This window comes from Theropithecus gelada, chromosome 1, assembly GCF_003255815.1.
Source record: "Theropithecus gelada isolate Dixy chromosome 1, Tgel_1.0, whole genome shotgun sequence".
Taxonomy (NCBI): domain Eukaryota; kingdom Metazoa; phylum Chordata; class Mammalia; order Primates; family Cercopithecidae; genus Theropithecus; species Theropithecus gelada.
In genome coordinates this window covers 9,202,267-9,221,498 of record NC_037668.1, presented here as the reverse complement: position 1 = coordinate 9,221,498, position 19,232 = coordinate 9,202,267, and the positions used below count along the sequence as shown (strand labels likewise).

The 19,232-nt window shown below is 41.4% G+C and overlaps 1 protein-coding gene across 3 annotated transcripts in view; it reads right to left on the bottom strand.

The window, feature by feature from the left end:
* Positions 1 to 17,490, bottom strand: part of CD101 (CD101 molecule) — a 35,227-nt gene extending 17,737 nt beyond the window's left edge. For 2 of the 3 annotated variants that reach the window (XM_025400895.1, XM_025400906.1), the window contains exons 1-6: positions 17,380 to 17,490; positions 8,441 to 8,821; positions 6,709 to 7,125; positions 4,874 to 5,260; positions 1,339 to 1,722; positions 251 to 655 (exon numbers count right to left, since the gene is read on the bottom strand). In XM_025400895.1, the coding sequence (XP_025256680.1) occupies positions 251 to 655; positions 1,339 to 1,722; positions 4,874 to 5,260; positions 6,709 to 7,125; positions 8,441 to 8,821; positions 17,380 to 17,467 (2,062 nt within the window). In that variant the 5' untranslated portion in view covers positions 17,468 to 17,490. The remainder of the gene's footprint in view (positions 1 to 250; positions 656 to 1,338; positions 1,723 to 4,873; positions 5,261 to 6,708; positions 7,126 to 8,440; positions 8,822 to 17,379) is intronic. The other variant, XM_025400913.1, reaches the window with a different exon arrangement.
* Positions 17,491 to 19,232: the final 1,742 nt, after the last annotated feature.

Genomic DNA, 19,232 nt, shown 5'->3' with positions numbered 1-19,232 from the left:
TGGGGAATGGATAGAGAGCAGCAATTAGCCGACATGGAAGGTATTTCAATGTTTTAACCACCAGTATGGCCAACCCGTGCATACTAACTCAATGTTAACCTGGGTATCATTCATTATGTGGTGCTTACTTAGATAGAACAAATATGGGAGAAAGTATTTTATGTTGTATTGTTATAACTTACCCAGAATGGGAGGCTTGCTATTTATTTGTTTGTTTTTAAAGCAGGGATTAATTTCAAGTCACACTTACCTGGTAAAGTGACCGCTATTCTCAATGGGTGAGAGATGGCAGAAGCCCTCGGAGGGTGGTTGTTGTATAGGGAATTTCTGTCATAAATTTCTACTTTACACTGATACACTCCTGTCTCTTCCTCAGTGGCATCATGCACCAGGAGTTGTGAACGAAATAAAGACTGTGAAACTTTCGTCTTCTTTTGGAACTGGGATAGGAAATTCCCCCATTCAATAGTGCCATTGTGGGTGATTCGAATAAGCTGGTGGAAGACGTGAGAGCTAGCTGGCCGGAACTGCCACGTCACAGTGAGTGGCACCTTGAGGTCAGAGTAACCAGTCCCCAAGACGCAAGACAGGTCAAAGGTGTTGGTTAACATCACTTGTGGCTGACGGCTCATCAGACTAACTTGTAAACTTGACTCTAGACAGAAAAATGAAACATAATTTCTAATATATGTACCAGATTAAAATACAGCACTTTCAGGTTTTTCTAGTTGCCACCTCTTTGAGTAGGACCATGCATTTGTACATCTGGAGTTTTATATTTTATAGAGTAGAAGTTGATTCTCAGTACAGTCTGTCCTGAACTCTGACCTCAATTTTGCAAAGTTGATCCTCTTCTAAGACTGTTCCCAGCAGCCACAACAAATAGGCAGTGTTTCCCCAATCTGCTACTTAGACAGCTGCTGCTGAGTGGGTGGAGCACTCCCCACCCCAGATGTCTGGCCTCCTTCCCTTACCCCCATGCGTGGGTTCAGTATCAGAACCTTTTTTTTGCACATGCTCCAATGGGCTCTGCAATCCCAGGGCTGCAGCTCTCAAAAGCCAGAAGATATGAGGCTCAGCTATACTCATCTATAAGCTGATTCATAGGGTTTTGTTTTTAACTTTGAACAATTTACAAGCTGCACCCTAAAGATGATCTTTACAAAGATGAAGAAACTTTAAAGATTGATTGACAGAGAGGGTAGCCAGAGACTATGCTCTGTGTCCTAGGGTACACATACCATCACTGGGGGATTCAGGATAACACGCAATCCAATTCCACTGCAGAATGAATTGAGTGATATACAGGTGCAAAAAAGGACTTCCTCTGACACTTACCCAGAGACTTTACAGTAACTGAAATCTTCTGAGTCCAGCTCAGATCTCTGGCCTGGTTCCGAGACTTCTCAGATACTCTGCACTCATATGTGCCACTGTCTGTGATGGCAGTGAAGGTGATCTCCAGCTGGAAGGTGGCCCAGTCCACTTTCTCCAACCTTGTGTTGCCATGGTAACTGGGTCCCCCATAGGAGGCACCCAGCTGCACAATGCCATCCTGCCCCATGCCAGCCACAAACTCGGGCTGTGTCTGATCCTGTGGGATGTGCCACCAGCTCACAGACAGGGGACTTTCAGCTCCACCAGCCTTACAGAGAAGGGCAAGGGTCTCTCCTTCCCACACAACTTGCTGCTTGTTCTTGATAGACACGACCACACTTCTTGCTGTTACAGATTATAGAAGAAAAAAACTGTTTTAGGTAAATAAGAAATTTTCTAAAATACAGTGAAATCTCATTAATTAGGACTTGACTAGTTTGTGACAAGTCAAATCGGGCTGTTTCCTCTTGCACCACCCTCCGGCAAAAGATTTGCCAAACACTTAAATAGTGGAAACAAGATAGCAGAAAGAATATCGGAGGATGTATTTACCCTTAAACAATTTATTTATTTCTAAAGACTGGGTCTTGCTCTGTTGTGCAGGCTGGAACACAGCACTGTGATCTTAACTCACTGCAACCTCAAACTCCTTGGCTCAAGCAATCCTCCTGCCTCGTGCCTCAGTAGCTGGGACTACAGGCACGTGCCACCACGCTGGCTAATTTTTAAATTTTTTGCAGAGATAGGGTCTCTCTTTGTTACCTAGGCTGGTGTTGAACTTCTGGCCTCAAGCAATCCTCCTGTCTCAGCCTCCTAAAGGGCTGGGATTACAGGCATGAGCCACTGTGCCCAGCTTACTTAAGCCATTTATCACTTGCACGTATTTTTTATTAGTTTGTTAAATCAACTCTTCCTTAAGGATATCTAGTTGGCCAAACATCTGGTAATGTTTTAGTATATTAATTAGGGTAGATATAAGAGCCTGAAAGTAATAAAGCTGTGTTTATTTAAATTTTTAGTTTTTTAGAATTCGGACCTTCAGAGTTCAAAAAGATCTTCCTCTTTCTTATCTTTCCCTAATCAAGCTAATTGGTTTAGTAAGTGTTTTGAATGAGGAAGAAACATTGTTAATTACATCTCTGTTCACAATATTACTATAAAAAATAATTACTTGGGGGGAAAATACATGTATATATACATATACACGTTGTTGTAAACAGAGAGGCTTCTTATGTCTAAACTACAGTGTAAAACCATAAATGTAAATCTGACTCTCAGATGGGAAATTCAAGTCATCATTCAACAAACACATTCATTCAACAAACATGAATTCTGCAAGGTCTTGTCCTGGTTGCTTTGTGAACAATGTAGAGATACAGCAGGAGATTGTACATTCTAGGCAGCCCAGCACTAATTTAAGGCCACGGCTCCTGGAGTCAGAATTGCCCTGGGCAACATATTTGACCTCTCTGAGCCTCAGTTTTCTTTTCTGTAAAAATGAAGATAATAATAGTGCTCACCTTGCTGCATTGTTGAGAAAACTGAACAAATGGCACATGCAAAGAGCTTAGCCTGGATGGCGAGGGAAAGTACTTAGTAAAGGTTAGCTGCTAGCATTAGTGTTTAATGATAGGCTCTGGCAAAAGCAGAGGTAATTCAAAGCAAAAGAGGAAAATAAAATAGAACTGGCATTAGAAATCTAAATAGGATCTAAATGAATTTGCAAATTGTTCTTCCCTGCGGAGGAAGGAGTTCAGTCTTTGACTGTTTTATGCATACATATACATAAGTAACAAAGACAGAATGAAGGTTAATGTCCATAAATATGTTTTTTAAAAGAGCAAATCTGTTTTCAAATTTAATTTTTTTCAAGTTAAAAATAGACTCATAACTGAAGTTTAGAAATTGGAGGGGAAATTATTACTCATAATCTCACCACTTTAAGATAACCATGATGATTAGTTTAAACTAACATGATTTTTTTTTTTTTTTTAATGATGTTTCCTTAGTTCATTGTGGCCATTACTGCCTTTTGGTAAGAAGTAATAAACTTATGAAATGTATGTAAGTTACACATTCACAACGGTAATGGGTGATTAAAATATTCATAAATGATGAAATGTTGCTAATACTTCGAGTAACGTTTGACTTTCAAAACAGAATGCTAAATAGGATCCTTAATAAATTTGCTAATAACTTTTTCTGCGTCTACATAGTAAGCCCAGTGTAGACTCCAGCCTATACAAAGAACTATTTTTAGTTTTAGAAGATGACCCTATTGATAGGATTATCAGCTGTGTACCCTGAAGTTCCCCTTTGGGTGAAATTCCCACATACCAGGTTTACAAAAGCCTGCAGATATGTTCCAGAGAAGGCTGAGATGCATAAAGCAGAAACTTATCTCTGCATAAATATGTAAACCCTACCTATATTGTTTTTCCTTAATTCTAGAAAGTCAGACCAAATGTTTAGTGTGAAAGCGAACACAACACACCTCCTGGCCTGCCACTCAAGGCCAAATCAGTGCATCTTCATTCCTAGTAAATGGCGTATTGGAGAACATGAAAGGAAAATTTATCTATCTTTGGAGATGTCTCCAATAAGCCAGTGCAACAAGGACATCTTTATTTTCAGCTCAGTTTTTAAACATTTAAAACATTAAAAAAATTTTGGAGCAATTAATCTTTCTGGACTTTGAATTTAAACCCAGCCTAGTGGATCCTTATATTAGTTGTAGATTTGTCTGTTTTTCTCCACACAAAAGGCAATGATTATTCAAACATGTTTAAAGTCGCCCAACCTTCATAAAGTAAAGGTAAACTGCGTGGTTTCCTCAGTTCTGTGCTTGCAGACACTCAGAACCATTTGGACCGGCGTCTCACCACATCACAGCAAAATGCAGAGGATGGAGTCTGCCCACTATCAATTACCTCTTCGTTTCTTACTGTGAGTCAGAATTATGACTAAGTACTATCTCCCACACCAGGTTGACATAGTAGGAGATTAACAGAAGGCAATTGAAAAATGCCTGCAGAGTCTCAAGGTAGGATAACATGGGTGTTCATTCCCCAGGAAGGAGGACAAAGTGTAGCTTTTTACTCTTAACCTATTCATATCTCACACACACACACACACACACACACATACACACACACACACACAAGGCAGAGGGCTTAGACTCTAAGCCAGCAAGAAGGAACTTGCTGAAAGAAAGACCATCTAGTTGTGTGCCATCATTTTACAGATGAGGGAGCTGAGACTTAGAGACGTAAAGTGGTGTGTTCATGGTCGCAGCCTAAGTAATGACTCAGGAATAGGACTCGGGTCTCCAGCTAGTTTGGGTGACTTCCTTTACTCCACTCCACTCCACCTCCAATATGATCTGATTGAAACCTGCTCTTCATGAAGATCCCCATTGTATCCACAAAGGGGTCTTCTACTGACGAAGGGGCATCTGAAAGCAGCCCAGTGCATGCCGGGTCTTGACTTCACATACCTGCTGGCTTCCTCAGGTGCACGTGGCTGTCTGGTGACTGCTTTCTCTGAAGCACCTGCCAGGAACCTGTGCGTGTTCTCATGACCTCTGCTACCACACATCTGTAGGTGCCTTCATCCTCTGGGCCCAGAGAGAAGATCTTGAGAGAGAAAGCCTTGGGGCCTAACTTTGAGACTTGGAGCTCTCCTTGACTTGCTCTCTCTTTGTAGTCATTCTTCAGGCCCAGGACTCCACCAGCATCAATGTGAGCAATTTCAGTCCCATTGAAGAACCAAATGCTTTGAAGCTGTGGGTCACGGCCACAGCCTACAACCAGGCAAACCAGTTCTAAGGATTTCCCTTCAGCAAACAAGCTGTCAGCTGTAATGTTGACTTGAAAATCTTTCACTGGGAAACAAGAGCAAGGCAGGTATTTAGAGAGCCCACAGCCCCTGTCCTTTCAGTACAAGAGAGAGATGATACCCTCTGTAAGGATGCCACAGGGATCACATTTTATGTGAGAGTTCAGCTCTATACTGGTAGGTAAACCAAAAAAAAAAAATCCTTAGAGTAAAAAACACTCATGACTCTTCCTTAAATCACCCAGAAAGGGCAGTACGCATGGTTTTCCGAATGCACTCTTAGTAAGCAAGATGAATGCACAAACGTATGATGCATATAGTAATGTATGCTTTTTAAATTAAAAATTAAAATATTGTATACTGAATTAAATAGATATATTAAATTAAATATTTTATACTGAATTGCTGTAAATTGTGATTTCTTACTCTCTTTTTTGGCTAAGAATCTCCAGCAGAATTTTCTGAAGTTAAAAAGCACATGTGATATTGCTCCATAGGACTCATGAGTGTAACTTGGATACTTGAGGCCAAGAGGACAATTTTTAGTGGAACACAATAACACTCTTTTTAATAAAGAAAAAACTTTAATGATCCACCGTTGGATCATTGCTTTTAGCAATGGGTATACAGTATATGGTTTAGTAACCAATCCTGTTGGACAAAAGCCTATAGGGAGAGACCAAGAATCACAGACAAGGCCTTTATACTTGCTTTGACAAAAATGCCAAAAGATTATGAAAAGTGACAGCACGCCGGGTGTGGTGGCTCATGCCTGAAATCCCAGCCCTTTGGGAGGCCGAGGCAGGAGGATTGCTTGAGCCCAGGAGTTCAAGGCCAGCCTGGGCAACATAGCAAGACCCTGTCCTTAAAAAATTTTTTTAATTAAAAAAAAAATAAAAAAGGAAAGTGACTGCATTCCAAGTTGGGAAAGGGGGCAGGTGGAAGGAAATCCTAGCACTGACGAAGACAAGGCTTCATGTTGGAAACTGGAGCTACTCTGAGGCCCAGCTGTCTGTGCTGAGTGGGCTTTGGAGAGAGACGGGCCTCCCTCTGAATACCAGCCCCACTCTCACCAGCTGGGTGGGCTTACGCAGCGCATCTAGCATGTCTGAGGTTCAGAGTCCTCATTTTTAAAATGGAGACCCAACTACTTGCCTCACAGGGTGGTTGTTACGACTAAATTAGATAATGTAGATAATGTGCGAACACAGAGACTGGCAAAAATGGTAACAAAACTACTTCCATGACTGGCTTGTGGAATCGATCTAACCTTTGAGTAGACCTTATCCCACGAAGAATCTGTGGGCAGAGCCAAAACTGAATGTCCTCCCTCTTAGTTATGCTTCTCAGATGACAAAAATACAAAATCAAATCAAACTTTCTAGCCAATTTGTTTAGAGCCAACAAAGGATTAGAACAAAAATTAAAACATACCTCATAAATACCCACTACCTAATACTAGTGTATTAATGAATTTCGTAGGAAGATAATTACCTGCTGGCTGGATCCTCAGAGTGGTTTGATCGGTCTGCTTTTTAGTGATGAACATCCAGGTTTCATCTGGATCCTGAATCCATTCCATTGCCTCACAGAACAGCTGACCCTGATCTGAGGCTTGGAGCCTCTCTATGGACAGCCTGAACGTGGTGGCCCCCAGTTTGTTGAGCCGTACGTCACTGGCTGCAAACCGCTCTGTATACAAGGGCCCAGGGACCAATATAAAATCTTTGGAGAGAGAGAGAATCTCGGTGGCTTGGCTTCCTCCTCCATCCTGTGTTAGGTACCAGGTGACAGAGAGGTGTGTATGTTGGGCTGTGGCTTTTGATGCCTCACACGTGAGGGCTAATGGCTCACCTTCCTCCTTACTGAGAGTCTGAGAACTCATGGTGGCAGAGAGGGTATCTGGAATAACTGGAAACAAAGGAGTGATAATAATGTGACTGGCCCAGTGCTTGTCCAGTGGGCCTCCTTAGGTGAAAATGGTGCCCCGAGCTACCATATGTAAAGCACACAGACTTCAAGTTGGTTTTCCACTTGCCATATGCCTTCCTATCCATATGCTTTCTCTATTGCTAATGGGAACACTGGCATCTATGTACAGTCTACGGAACTTGGCAAAGTAAATGTCTCACCAATGTGTTGACCCTCACTTTGCTTCACTAGCATAGGCTGTAACCAATTTAGCTACTCAGACACAAACCATGTATTTAAAGGAAGAAAGCACTGGGACAGAGAAACCTTAGATTCTGGTCCTACATCCGTCGCTATTACATGGACTTGGGCATGTCACTTCACCTCCCTGGGCCTTAACCTGCTCCTCTATAAGGCTATGTAATAATGTAATAATGTCTGTTAAAATGTATCATTTAGAGCCCAAATGCATTCTTTACTAAAGTTTTGGTAACTGTCTTACTACCCTACCGTTCTTGTTTTCTTAAAATGAAATCACACAGCCTAAGCTTATATGAAAGCAACACTTAGATTTAATCAACCAATGTGACCGAGCATCTACTCAGTGCTAGCCACTGAGTTGAAGCTGAGGATGTGGTGGGAGAGAGGTATACAAACAGCTAGTTACCATATAACTGGATGCATGCTGACAGTAGTGGTATGAACAGACAATCTAAAAGAAACAAAAGTGGGAATTCTGCCCAAGCAGTCAAGATGAGTTCCACAGAAGAGGTAGTATCTAAACTGGGTCCTGAAGTATATGTAGGAGTTTGTTAAGCTGAAAAGGGGGTGATAGATATTCCAGGCAAAGGGACAAAGTGACAACTGCAAAGACTATGACCCTTTCCCAATATGTAAATATGCTAGAGAATGGTAGTTTGAGAATAATCATTTCTAAGTTAATGACTTATCACCTATGGCAGCAGCTCTCTTGTCAAATTACTCTTCTGCCTCCAAGCAGAGACAACACAGGGAGAACTCTCATAGCTTTGTTGAATGCTGTTGCTATTAGCAACCTATGGATAGCTGTGGACAAGGCCTTGGGAAAACCACACACCATCTACATATGGCAAAGATAATTGAGAAAAAGAAACATAATTTTAGAGAATATGAGATACCCCCTTGTGACATATCTCCAAAATATCCACAAGGGTATGTGGGCTCTTTTCCCAAAGAACATGGAACAATATAAAGCCAGGTCACATTGCAAGATATTGTGATGGTGGAGACTCCGGCTTCTCAGGGGCTGGCGAGCAGAAGTGGACAAGCAGCTTACCAATTAGATTAGTCTTTGCACTGTAGCTCCCATAGTATTTCTCATCAGTGTTCGGTGTGTGACACTCATACTCGCCAGCATCCTTCATCTGGAGCTTTGAGATGTGCAACAAGACTGAGTTGCCCCGGACCCTCTCCACGTAGATGTCTCTGCTTCGCACCCGCTGCGTATATACTGCGTAAGAGAAGGCAGCATCCTTGGTGCTAATGATCTGGACTTCCTGGGTCGGGTTTGTTGGTAGGTAAACAGACCACTGGAAATGCTGCTCAGAAGGTCCCTGGTGGCCAGTTACATTGCAGCCAATGCTGACTGGGTAACCTTCAGCTCTAAACAGTGGTCCTTTCTGAACTGTTACTTCTCTCTGGCCAATGCTGAGCTTAGCTTGCAAGTAGGAGAAAGAAAGGGGAATAAAAAGAGATTAGTGTTTCAGTTCCCAGTGTACCACATTATGTATTTCCTTGTATTACAATTCTGGTAAATGAGATCTCAGGTTGTTAGCTATAATCAACTCAAATGTTCAACATCATCTTCAGGCTGAGCAGCAGTGGAATTGCTTGATGAGTTAATTGTTCTTTTATAACTTTAACTTCTATAGTAATCTTCAGTCTCTTAAAAAAAGTTTAGCGGCCAGGCGCGGTGGCTCAAGCCTGTAATCCCAGCACTTTGGGAGGCCGAGACGGGCGGATCACGAGGTCAGGAGATCGAGACCATCCTGGCTAACACGGTGAAACCCCGTCTCTACTAAAATACAAAAAAAAAAAAAAAAAAATTAGCCGGGCGAGGTGGCGGGCGCCTGTACTCCCAGCTACTTGGGAGGCTGAGGCAGGAGAATGGTGTGAACCCGGGAGGCGGGGCTTGCAGTGAGCTGAGATCCGGCCACTGCACTCCAGCCTGGGCAACAGAGCCAGACTCCGTCTCAAAAAAAAAAAAAAAAAAAAGTTTAGCTTCATCAATATAACATGACCACTTCTATAAAACATCTGCTTATCGAAGTGTACTTATTTTAAAGCAAATAAATGTATGACAATTTTACATTATTTTATGAAAAAATTTGGCATATACTTCCTCAAGCCTCAAATTCCAGGGTGCCTGCTGCCATTGTCGGGCAGTTTCCAGAGAAGTAGTTGCTGGAGATGCAAGGTCTAGGGCTCTGCCCTTGGTGCCATGATTTTTCTAGCTGGTTGGTTGAACTATTTGTAGCTCCTAGCCAGGTCTGTTGCAAGACTAGCCAAAATTAGCATCTGAAGAGGTAGCAGCACTTCCTTTCTATTCTGTGGAGGGTTTTTTGGTTTTGTTTTGTCATTTCTTAAAGAAACGTTTTTACTGAAAAGCCTCCTAATAGATGGCTGTAAAATCCAGCAGGTTCTGGGATTCGAATTTATTTTAGCTTTGTTCTTACCAAAAGTTTTCCGTTGGGACTACTAGGAAATGTTTTCTATTAGAACAAATCTCAAGTATTAGGTCTAAAGGAAAAAACATGATTAAATGGTAACATTTCATTTGACAAGTTTTTTAAATCAATCATTTTTCAGAAACCAAAAAGCATATCTTTACTTACTATGATTGATATTAAAGGCTAGTTCATTTTGTGTTGCAGAAAGGACAAAGACATGCCACAAGGGTGGCCAGTTCTTTTACTAGGGGCCCAGGGTACAGTAAAAGGGAAGACGGATTGGAAGACATCGGAAGGGCCAGACAGGGAGAGATTGCTGGCTTTATGGAGTTAACTGAACAGAGTTCATAAGAAGATGAGGAAGAAGCAGAGCCTCTGCTGCATTTTGTGACTCTCCAGGGACAAAGAGTAAGGAGACTAGAGTGGAAAAAACAAGTGAGGGAAAGGAAAAAGGACATTACAGAGAACACAAAAAGACTGAGTATAGGAATCTGGGATGAAATGAAACTAGTTCTAAGGGATAGAAGGCAACTACAACAAAGGGCAAAAGGGAAGAAAAGGTAAGTGGTCACCTGAGGCAGTCAGGTGCATATATCTCATACATGTATGCTCAATCTAAAATTGAGAAACCAACCAACACTCAACCAACTAGTCAGCCAACCACACACATTTCTAGTAATAATATTTTTTTTCTTTTTTTTTTTTTTGAGACAGTCTTGCTCTGTCACCCAGGCTAGAGTGTTGTGGTACAATCTTGGCTCACTGCAACCTCTGTCTCCCAGGTTCAAGTGATTTTCCTGCCTCAGCCTCCTGAGTAGCTGGGATTACAGGCATGGACCACAATGACCGGATAAGTTTTGTATTTTTGTAGAGACAGGGTTTCACCATGTTGGCCAGGCTGGTCTCGAACTCCTGACCTCAAGTGATCTGCCTGCCTCAGCTTCCTAAAGTGCTGAGATTCCAGGTGTGAGCCACTGCACCCAGCCTCTATAATAATTTAGAATATACTAATTTATTCATAAGTCCAAATTAATGTGACATATTTATATCATGCTCTTTTTGTAATAAGAAGCCAGGAATAGAAGTTAGACCACCTTGGGAAAATGTAAATTATAACTTACCAACCAGTTATACTACAGTGGCAATTTAAAACACTTTTCAGCAATGCCATCTTAGAGAAATGTGTGCACCAAGCTATGTGTGAAAGAATATGCACAGCTACACTGCTCATTAAAACCCCAAACAACATACAACCCATATGTCCATCAACAGTACACTGGATAAACTGTGGTACAGTCATAAAGTGGAATGTTATAGAAATAAAAATCAACAATTACAACTATTTGCAATAACATGAGTGACTACATTCAATGAAAGATACAAAAACACTTCTGAACCCTTGTGACTCTATACAGAATAATCCTACTGTTTATAAAGTTTAAAAACAGGTAAAACCACACTGTAGTGTTTAGTGATGCATACATAAGGGGTAAAATCATCAGCAAAAAACTAGGAAATGACCAGGCGAGGTGGTTTATGCCTGTAATCCCAGCACTTTGGGAGGCCAAGGTGGGCAGATCACTTGAGGCCAGGAGTTTAAGACTAGCCTGGCCAACATGGTGAAACCCTGTCTCTATTAAAAATACAATATTAGCCAGGCATGGTGGCAGGTGCCTGTAATACCAGCTATTACAGAAGCTGAGGCAAGAGAATCGCTTGAACCTGGGAGGCAGAGGTTGGAGTGAGCCAAGATTGCATCACTGCACTCCAGCCTGGGCAACTCCACCTCAAAAAAAAAAAAAGCAAACTAGGAAGCGGTTATCATGAAAGTTAGGAAAGTGATTGCGTCGGGGGAGCGTCTGTGATTTGATGGGGCACACTGCGGGCTGGGTGGCTGCTTCTAGGTCTTGGTGATATTCTGTTTCTTGACCTGGGTAGATATTATATAGATTTTACTTTTTACTTATTTGTTAAACCGAAAATGTATGTTTTATTAATATTTTCTTATGTTGTATTTCACAATAAAAATATTTTTTAATGTGGCTTTTCAGGTACCATGAACCTACTTATATCAAGGCATGTTTCTACAAACGATGTTATTTTTGGTGGCTAGGCAACACTTCTCCAACATTTCCCATCACTTTTCAGCAAGATGGGTACCACATTTGAACATTTTTATTGTGAAAACACATACTTCTTTTTCTGCTGCTTTATTTGCCAATTCAATAAATATTTATTCAACCACTTATAGTATTTCTCATGCTTGACGGACTAAGATATGAAGATGAATTTAGGCTAGATTCTGTTCTGGATTTTATAATCCAGTCAAGTGGACAGCAGTCATCTCTCTATGGAAAACATATAATAAAAGTGCTTCAAAAATTTTGAAGAAAGGAGGGACTACGTTTTGAGGGGAGGGAAGTAGGTTTATGGAGATGGCATAAGAGATGGCATTAGAAATGGATTTTGGAGAATTGGGAAGATTATGACAAGGTAAATGGGGAGACAGGGCATTTTAGGTAAAAGAGATTTCATGGCAAGACTCTGAGTAGGAATCAAAAGACATATTCAAAAATAAGGAGTAATCAACTGGATGGTGGGGGCGCTGCATGAAGATTAATAGAGAGAGGTAAAACTGGAGAGCAATTTTGGGTCCAGAGCAGAAAAGACTTGACTATCACATTTAAAAGTCTGGACTTGATTCATTAGGCAATGGGGAATCCACTGAAAGTGTTTGAAAGGTCTTAGGAAAATGAACCTGACAGTTTGTGTGTAGGATGATGGAAGTTAGAAATAGGTATCAGGTAATTATAGGAGCTCAGGGCAGAGGTGACAAAAGCAATAGGGATAAAAATAAAGGTACTATAACCTAGCTACTGTGGAAACAAAATCTGTAGAGTTTTCAGTGTTTTGGATGCTTGGGAGTAGTAGGCGAGATGAGAGATAGGAAGAAATCAAAGATCATAAGTTTGATAAGGCTGACTGGGAGAATATTGATACTCTGAATAGAAATACAGATACCAGGCAGAGTTACTGTTGTGTGTATAATGGTGAGTGAAAATATAATGCATTTAATTTTAGAAATACTAAATTTGAAGACCTTGGAATAGACAGGAAGGATATTCAGCAAACATTTTGAAATAATATTTAAATATATATTTATATTTACATATAAATTATAAATATTTTCAAAGGGTTAAGGTCTATTTAACCCTTTGAAAATATTTATAATCGAAACCTTTCAAAAACCATTTGACATTCCCATATTTAGTTGTGCAAAAACTCCTAGAATTTGAGCCAGACTTGAACATATTAATAGATCTGCAAGTGTCAAATCCATGGCTGTCTCCATTGTTTCTTGTTGGCTCCTGTAAATGTCTGTCTGTAACTAGGGAGAGTTCTGAGCTGTTAGACGTCGATTAGGCCAGTTATATACAAGTGTTGGGAAGTGTTGGGGAACAGAAGGCAGAGGGCTAAGGAGAGATTACTACGGAATCTCTTTAGGGGATGGGATGAGGAACAATACCTACAGAGGGAAGAGTTAGATGGAAGGCAATTAGGACACAGCGGCTTGGAAACCAAGGGAAGAAGAACATTCTAAGAGGAAAGGGCTTGTCAGCACTGCCAAAGGCTGCCAAGAGGTTGGGGACTCTGAAGGCAGAGGACAGTCTTGTTAGCTCAATGAGGAGGATGTCCATGAAGATCTTTGTAAAAGGGATTTCAATAGAGTGGAAGCAGCAGTTTTCAGGGTAAGAAGTAACTGCAGAAAGTGTAACCTACCTCCAGGAGTTTCATGGAAAAGGAAAAATGAAGACCAGGATGGCAGCTAGAGAGAGTAGCTAGGTGAGGAGCGGTAGGAAGGGGTGGGATGGAGAATGGGTGAAGCCAGCAAGGCGGATGAATGAAATAATGTCTTAGTAGAGGGATGACGGGGAGGGTGCTGTGTTATAGCATCAATGTCTGTGTCTTCCTAAAACTCATATGCAGAAACCAAATTCCCAAGGTGAAGGTATTACGAGGTGAGGCATTTAGGAAGCGGTTAGGTCATGAGGGCTCTGCTGTCATGAATGGGATTAGTGCCCTTATAAAAGAGTCCAGGAAGCTCGCTAGCCCCTTCTACAACGTGAGGACACAGTTAGAAGGCGCTGTGAGGAACAGACCCTCACTGACACCAAACTGCCAGTGCCTTGATCTTAGACTTCCCAGCCTCCAGAACTAAATTTCTGTTGTTTATAAGCCTCCCAGTTTATGGTACTTTTGCTACAACACCCCAAACAGTCTAAGACATACTACTTTCTCAGAAAACTGAAAGAAATAGTGTGGAGACTTCAAAGGTATTTTTCAGGTGGAAGGCATGACTGGCAGAGATCAACTCAAATGGCTATGCACTGGGGCATAAGCTTAAGGATCTTATTATAAATATATTCTCTCTGAGTTTTTTCAAGTACGTATCATCCACCCTCCGAAAAACACCTGTGAGGACTGCCCTCTTGCTTTCTCTTTCAATGGGCAGAGGGTATTTTGAATAACAGCTCATATTCTTGTAGGCTGATGAGTACAAATCTTGGCACTGACATACTGACATTGCAATCATGCTTTCAAAACACTAAAAATTCCTCGATGGTATTGACTTTCTTTAAAAATATCACTTGAATTGTCAAATTTACCATTGCAGTATTATTTGAATGAAAACAATTAGGTTGAACCTTATAAAACGGCCCATACTTGACCATTTTTGATACCAAAAAAAGAGCAGTTTCAAATAACGCTACCTTATACAAAACCTACCTCAGGAATAGCCAACATAACAAGCAGCTTCTTTCTCTTTACACATTCAAAAACCCTATAGGCTTGGAGGCTGAGACAGCTTCCATCCATACTAAGTGGAATCTGTTTTATTTTTCATGAATGCAATCTCAGTAAGACAGACAATAGCCCTTCCCCCAAACCCTGCCACGTTAATGGCCGTTATTTGTAGGGCAGCTAGTTAGGGTGGGGGAAATAGACAGGCAGACAAAGCTAACTGCTAACTCCGAGAACTCATTTACCCATGACATTAATCTCATATGGCACCACTTTCTATCAGGATTGTTCAGTCCTTATATTTATTGAAAAAAAATTGGGACAAAGTATACATTTGCTAACCAATGTAATTGATCAATTGATCACTATTTAAATAATTTCTTTCATTTCCCCTCTATATTTGTAATGACAAACAGCAGACTTCCAAAGCTTTTTCAAGTAACTTCCTGATTTATGTATTCTTCACATAGAAACTGTGCTTCTACACAAAATTAGTGCTTGGGATGAGTCAGAATTTAGAAGAAGTAAATCTATAACCCAGTTTAGGTAATTGTTTAAATGGGTTAAGGAAAAGCTTCCAGCTTCCCCTTTTTGAGCCTTGATTACTACTTTCCTTCCCCCAGGCCTTCTAGCCTGCCTACCAAAAAAAGAGACAGAATTTGCAATTCTATGAATTATTGCACAATGTAAACCCAGTTTCCTCCTATATATGTAGCAAACATAAGAGTTCAAATACACAAAGCACATACACTTGAGAATCACACTCAGACAACTTAACCAAAAAACAGAAACACACCAGCCCCCAAAGGATCCCACCAGTGCACCTATCCATCAACACCTGCCAAGTCAGTCTGGCAGGCATCCATCACCCAGCAAGTGGTCCTGGCAACTTCTCCTGCAGGCCCTAGGACTGACTCTTACCTCACACTATCATATGTACCTAGAGACAAGAGCACAATTAACTCAATCAATGTTTATGAAGCAACCTCTTTGTGCTGAATGCTGTATTCTTTTCTTTTAATTCTTCAGCCATAGTCCTGGTCACATCAAATACAGCTTGGTTTACTTCCCCAATCATCCCAGCCATTCGGGTCCCTGCACTAGCTCCATCCAGTCTCTCTAAAGCAAGAAGTTGTTTTTGTTTTTGTTTTTGTTTTTTTAAGATGGAATCTCACTCTGTCACCCAGGCTGGAGTGCAGTGGCTCAGTCTCGGCTCACTGCAACCTCCACCTCCCAGGTTCAAGCGATTCTCCCACCTCAGCCTCCCAAGTAGCTAGGGCCACAGGTGTGCACCACCATGCCCAGCTATAAAGCAAGAGTTCTTAACTGGGTCCACATGTAGGATTAAAGGGTCCATAAACCAGGCTGAAAAATAATCTTACACCTTTATTTTCATTTTTACCTCTAATGGAAATTTAGTATTTTCTTCAGTTACGAACGTAGACAACCACAGATATCTTCATATCACATTACAACTACTTAAGATATATTGAAATGTTATTTATACTCATCATTACGTTGAAGTTTGGTGGTTAATAGACCTACCTGTAGATCTTATTATGTAATCCATAAATAAGAAGCAAATAAATTACTGCATTACAACGTATTTAAAATATTTTGATACCTGTATTTCAATGTGATTGATTTCCTCTATAATTCTATGCACTTTATTTCATACATTTTACACATTATTCTGAGATGGGGGTCTATTCTCTTTACCAGATGTTAATGAAAACTGTAGCATTAAAAAGTACCTGCTATCTGGTTTGAAACTATTCCATTACCTGCTCAACTCATCTGATTCTCCCTTCTACCTCCAAATTTCCTCTTCTTCCATCCTATTCTAACACACATAAATGCCCCTAGATCAGGCAAGCCCCTCTGCATGGCCCTCAGCAGAGCCAAGTGAATCTTCCTGCCCATTTCTCAGTCTCTCAGTAGTCAATTTCCACTTCCACTCACAGATGAAATCTAGAACCTTCTTTTAGCATAGTCTAAAACTACTAAGTACTTTCATAACCTTTCTTTCCATCCAGTCATATCTGCAAGGCATATTTATTCCATCAAGCCTTAATATCAGACAAACCTTAAAGTCTCCTCTCAGTTTGAGATACAAAGCTTTTTTTTTTTTTTTTTCTTTGAGACGGGGTCTCACTCTGTTGCCCAGGCTGGAGTGCAGTGGCCTGATCTCAGCTCACTGCAACCTCCGCCCTCTGAGTTCAAGCGATTCTCTTGCCTCAGCCTCCTGAGTGGCTGGGATTACAGGCGCCTGCCACTGCGCCTGGCTAATTTTTGTACTTTTAGTAGAGATGGGGTTTCATCATCTTGGCCAGGCTGGTCTTGGAACTCCTGACCTCGTGATCCACCCAAAGTGCTGGGATTACAGGCATGAGCCACTGCGCCCAGCCTCACACAAGGCTTTTTTATTGTCTCTTGGGATGATCAGCCCAGGAAGATGAGTAAAGACAGGGCCAAGCAAAACTGATAGATCTGGCAACACACACAAATGTAAAAAACAATGGAATCATGTGCATGGGACTCAACCAAGCATCGCACCTCCCTGGAACTCAAGGATGTCTAGGTAAGCCAAGAACTGTCATCAATAAGTCAAAAATCATTGCTAACATCAGAAATATATGGCATAGTTGTTCCTGCAGAGACCAAATTGTCCTGTTCCATCACCCAGCACCCTGAGGTGACTACCTCCTGTGACAAGAGAAACATAAAGGATTATGAAACTTACTCAGAAAGAGAAAGAAAGATGCCACATATGAGAAGCCTGCCATTGGGGCCAGCACAGTCCTTTCCCGTCCTAGCAGTGTCACTAACATTCAGAGGTTGAGTGACAAATGCTGTGCTCTCACTGCAAAGTAAAGAGGAAGCAATAGTGTGGTTTTCAGCCCACTGAGAAACAGAGATGGCTTGCGAAAAGCAAAACTGGTTACATTATATAGCTCTTTACTAATCACTCAAATTTGGGAGTAAAAAAGTTATCTTCGTGGTTAAGTAAACAGATACAGATAAAACTAAGAAAAGATAGGCCTCAACCTGGCTCAGTATGTGTCATTTAGTAATGATGAGAGAATTCAGGTAAACTGAATACATTAAAAAGCCATGAGAAATGTTGTCTTCTTGGCCTTTCCTTCTCCTCCGCTCTTGGGAGAGGAAACGACTGAGAAATGGGAGAGGGCCCCTGGAAAACATGAACGTGGGGCGACACGAGGTGGTGCTGAAGGTTACAGGCTCTAGAGTCAGGCTGCCTGGGTTTGCATGCAGATTCTAGTTTTAGTAGCTGTGTAATCTTAGAAAACTTAATTAACCTTTCCTAACCCTCATTGCTAAAATGAGGATACTAATAGTATGTACCCCATAAGATTACTGTGAATGCCAAATGAGCTAATTTATTTAAAGCACTTAGAACAATATCTGGTACATAGTAAGTGCTCAATGAATATTAGCTACCATCATGAGACATTTAAGTTTATCTTCATCTGCCCTACGAAGCTGCCTTTGCAAAAATCATAACAGTGAGAAAGTTATGACGGTGAAAGGGATCCGACCTAACCAACTCCATCTTGCTTCTGACCTCCAAGCTGCCCTTGTTCATTCCTGGTTGTAGGCCGAACTAACTTTGGGAGGAATGTAGCTTACAGTTAAATCTTGAAACAAAGAGGGTAACAGCCCTTTCTGGAAACAAACCCCCTTCTTGCCCGGGGAGCAGACTTCCTTAGTAAGACTAACAAATTAGCCACAAGATTAGAAATTATGGTTTAGGAGTCATGCAGCCAGAGGCCACGCAATTCCAACCTCCTCAGTTGTTCCTAAACATCACTATTGCAAAACCTAAATTGGTGCTCAAGGTATTTTTCAGACCCTGCATTCTGATGCACCAGCTGGCACCATCCAGGTTGGTGATCTGGCTCCAACAGCTCTTTGATCCCACTCAGGGATGGAAGACTGCGAGAAGAACCCCCTTCGATCCCCTGTGATTTCCTCTCCTACCTGACCAATCAGCACTCCCCACTCCCTGGCCTGCCAAATTATCCTTAATAACTCCAGTCTCTGAATTTTCGGGGAGACTGATTTGAGTAATAAAACTCTGGTTTCCCATTTAGCTAGTTCTGTGTGAATTAAACTCTTTCTCTACTGCAATTCTCCTGTCTTGATAAATCTGTTCTATCTGGGCAGCAGGCAGGGAGAACCCATTGGGCAGTTACACTAATGGGCAGTTACTCAGATGTGAACCCAGGTACCAAGGATGGCAGAGGAGTGTCTAAATTCAACAGTTGGTCCTGAACCTAGGCTAATTTAATACTACACTAGTGCTAGAGTTCTCAGGAAGCTTCTACTTAAATCAGATAATCACAACGCAATGTGTCAACAATCAGTGGAACACTGATTGTTGCAGGGGGTGGGGAAAATTGGTGGGCAGGAGGGAAGGTCAGGATGGATTGGGCTGGGCCAGGTGAGTCAGTGAGTTATCTAGAGAGGCAGGGGACAAGGTACAGTTGGGAAGTAACCGTGTAGTATGAATAGTACACACAGGCTGTACTATCCTATTGGAATAAAGTTTAAGGCTGTTGTGAAAGAAGGATC